The following is a 4,124-nucleotide window of genomic DNA, read 5'->3' as shown; positions in this document are numbered from 1 at the left end:
CTTCTCCCCCCCAAGGGGCGTTCCCGGCTGGGACGTCCGGGTCCGGTCCCGCCCCCCTCGGCGACCTGGGGGACCGCCCAGCTTCGCCGCTCCCTCCCCGCAGTTTGGTGCAGTGACTTCCATTCCGAACTTCAGTGCTGGGCATGGTCGCATCACCACACTCTGAATGTACGAAAAACCGATTGAACTGTACACTTTATGGGGGGAATTTATAGCGAGTTATAGCTCAATGAAGCTGCTGTTATGTAAAATAACTGCGGTGAGACTGCAACCTCACTCCTTAGGATACGAAACCCAAGAAACTAGAGATTTCGAAGTAGCATCTACACATACGCAATCTACAGTCCATAGAATAAGATGCAGAGTCCAACTCAGCAGGGCAAGATGTGGACACAGCTCTCCCGCTTTCGGTCAGAAGCCGTTGGTACGGAGAGGAATGCGTATGATGTGCTCTCTGGGATAAATTATTTTTAAAAATCAGAACAAAGGCTGTTCCTCTCTACAAGCTTCTGGCCAGTTTCCAGGTACATCGGGCAGAACGAAAAATAACCTGCTAGCCCCTCCCTTCCTGGTTGCCTTTGTAGTGCTAACAAGTGGAAGATGTAAATGAGAAAGAAAAAGGCCCCCAAAACTCCTGATCCCATTAATTATGGGGGGAAAAAACCGCCACAAACTCAAAAAAACCCTACACTCTTAGATCACTTTCCTTGATCCAGAAAAGAACCGTGCCACGGAGAAACAGGACAGCTCAGAGAAATGTAAAGTACCAAGAAACAAAACAAACAACGTTTACTCACAGTATCATTATGCTCAATGTAGACTAAATGAATACAGTATATGCCAGTCAAGAAACGAGTAATTCTTGTGAAGTTAAAAACTTCGAGAGAAACAATATATATTCGCATATTTTATTTACTGACCTCTTTGAAACATGTCAAAATTCATATGGCTAGTAGAACTTTCCATGTTAAAATGCTGCTCAACACAACAAATTCCTAACAAAAAATATTTTAATGTAGGAATCAACATATGAACATTACATTACTTGGTAAAGTTCAGGTTACAGATATAAGATAAATATCAAATAATATTCTTCTGGCTTAATGGAAACCTAACAGTTGTGATGGTCGTGTTTAACCCCTTGGTTAAGTAATCAGAGGCAGGGGTATCGAAGAGGTATGCAAAGATTTAACATGACAACAGTTATGTTAAACAACATAACAGTTCGCATAATCCTTAGCCCTTCTGAGCAAGTCCACAAGGGAAATCTGTGACAAATGCCCTGCAATGTGGTGGCTTCCGTCTATCAGTGACCGTTCTGTTCATGTGTTTTAAGCACTGAAAACTAGATTCAAAGTTTGCTCAACAAGCTTATTAATACTAATGATCCCTTATATGAAAAAATAGTTTAAATTTGCAAAGTTCAAGATAAAGCATACTTGTTTTCATAATTACTTTTAGATACAATTGAGACTAACTATACTGTACATAATCGGTATGTGCACAGTTAATTCTAGTTACCATATTTTATATTTGTTGGTCATCAACTGCACAAATGTTATGCCCCAAACGAAATGATCAACCCAGCAAAATGGTTACATTTAATTTTTTTTAAAGACAAATAAACTAAACTTAAGGAAGAACAGGCTTTTCCTGATATCTCATTTTCAAATTATTGCTACAAACTTACTGAAAGAAATAATTACATATTTTCCCAGCATCAAATAATCTGCAGAAAGTTTCCAAGATAGACACATTTCTTGTTCCATTTCCAAAAATAAATAAAGGCTTTCTAACTGAAAGCATTTGCATTCCTCGCTCTCTAAAGTAAACATAAGAAGCAAAGTACAAAACAATGGTCTCTTGGCTTCTGAATAGTTACAGTAAGAATTTTCTGTCCCAACACTGCCTCAAATTCAAAAGAGATTTACTTCCTAAGAGCATGGCAAGCAGTCTTCATCTCAAACCAGTCAGTCTGTTTCCATGGCAACACTGCGGGATTCCTTGGCTACCATAAGTCGCATCAGTTGACTGTGGAATTTCTCAATCTTCTTTACATCTTGAGCTTGGTCTGTTCTGTACACCAAACACTGTCAGAAATTTTAAAAGTACACGTTAACTATGCAAAAGCAGATGATCAACCATGTACCCGATGTGTGATTGGGTAAAAGTGTGAGTCTTTGCTGCTCTATTTACTCTCTGGAGGTCATACTAAGAAAATCACATCCACGTTTCCAAGCCTCCAGCAATCACTTAAGTTTGTCATTGCTGTGGATAAAACATTGCATGAACTCTCTCAGAAGCTTCTCAGAAACGACCAGTTAAGCAACATATTAAATACTGCTGTGGTCTGATGAAAAGAACTCTTGAGTTTAAATTAACACAGGAAAGACAAGAGCTTGGGGGGCGGGGGGTGAGGGTGGAGTGTACGTTGAGTGATGAGGAGCCACTAAAGGTTTTAAGGCGGTTGTAACAATCAAATTCGCATTTCTGAAACCACCCCAGCAGCAGTCTAGGACGACTGAAGGGGGAACTGGAAGCAGGGAGTCAGGAGACTATTCTAATAGTCCAGGCAAGTGATGATGAGAAGATCCTAACCTTAGAGAGTAACAGTGAAGATGGAGAGTTCACGACAGGAAATAAATGAGGGAGCTCGAATCCCCAACCCCCAAATGCCTAGACAAGTGTACAGAATGTACCAGAGGTTCAAGGCTTTTCAACTGAAGAAACAGTGGACATGAGGATGACGGACAGGAAGGACCACATGATCCTCAAGCATGAAGTGGAACTGAAACCAGGACACAGGAGGAGCCCAGGGGAGAAGTGGTGAAGTGTCCGTTCCAGACAGGCTGGCTGAGGAGTGCTGAGGTGAGGATGCTCAGCTTAGAACTAGTCAGGAGTCAGAAAACCATGTGAGTGAAATGTACAAAATTGAAAATAGACAGCTGCAGGCAGTACTGCATTTAATCACTGAACAGATTACTCCACAAGTGCTTTCAAAAGACAACCAAGGACAGAGTCCTGGAGAAATCAGCATTGCTGGGGGCACATCAGCGAAGCAATGAGCAAAGAATGAAACAGAAACAGAGAACAAGAAAAAAAATTTTTTTTAAAGAAAAAGAAAACAAGATAAAATGGAGCCACAGACACCAAAATAATGATTTCCACGAGAGTGGCTTTCTGTATCAAAAGCAGCCAGGAGGTCAAGTAAAGTAGGAAGCGAGGAGACACCAAGAGCAGCTGCAGGGGAGGGAGCAACTGCAGGGGAGGAAGCAGCTGCAGTGGTGGGAGCAGCTGCAGGGGAGGGAGCACTGCGTGCAGAAAGCATGTGGAGAGGCACGGAGTGAAGGGGATGGAGGAAGTGGCAAGAGTGAGCAGACAGGAAGGAGAAAGGTGTAACTATAAAACCTGTATCTTGTGTTCAAATACCATCACTTACTTCTCACGTGCCCATAAGAGAACCTTTGTCCCCTTATATCCAGCTTTGGCTTCTATATTCCTCTTGATTAAGGTCCAAATAGAGCAATTATTAAACTCCACCAGGCATGCTATCTTAATGAAGTTAAATCAATTCCTCAAGAGCCTATGAAAGTAGCTTCTAATCTAGAATGTGGTTCTTGACTTCGGAATGAAATGCAAAATAAGAGTCCGAATGGGCAATCTGCATAAATCCTATGTAATTTTAAACAAATTATTAACTCCAACAAATCTGAAAGTGTGCAACAAATAAAAAAATATATACTTACAACTAAATCATCTGTTACTTTAATACACAAACTCCCATCAGAATGCCTATATTTGAGAACCACACGTGCCTGAAACAAAAAAATACATATTTAGAAACAGCGAAATCAGAAGATCTTTCTCATAAATAGTTTAGTCTTCAGGCTGGCTAAAATGATTCTTTAGAATTAATGGTCACCTTTACTGTAAACTTATTGAAATGAGGTAGACACACAGCATTCTAGTTCATTCCTATTGCTACAATTTATTTTGTAAAGAGATTTAAGGTGGTTTGGCATTTCCAGCCAATAAAAACATTTACTGAAGGGCATCCAAGCATGCCACCTCCCAACAGCCACTGTGGCATAAGGACTGTATGAGCCGCAGGCAATAGGTTCTGC

At 40.9% G+C, this 4,124-nt stretch overlaps 1 protein-coding gene across 1 annotated transcript; it reads right to left on the bottom strand.

The window, feature by feature from the left end:
• Positions 1–894: 894 nt before the first annotated feature.
• SRP9 (signal recognition particle 9kDa) lies at positions 895–3,833 on the bottom strand (the record flags this gene model as incomplete). Its single annotated transcript, XM_014539919.1, has 2 exons — positions 895–2,090; positions 3,747–3,833. Coding segments are annotated over 2 exons (207 nt in total), but the record flags the coding sequence as incomplete, so codon positions are not given.
• Between the last annotated feature and the right edge of the window lie 291 nt (positions 3,834–4,124).

This window comes from Myotis brandtii, unplaced genomic scaffold (genome assembly GCF_000412655.1).
Source record: "Myotis brandtii unplaced genomic scaffold, ASM41265v1 scaffold231, whole genome shotgun sequence".
NCBI lineage: Eukaryota > Metazoa > Chordata > Mammalia > Chiroptera > Vespertilionidae > Myotis > Myotis brandtii.
The sequence above is the reverse complement of the archived record's forward strand: the minus strand, read 5'-3'. Positions and strand labels throughout refer to the sequence as shown.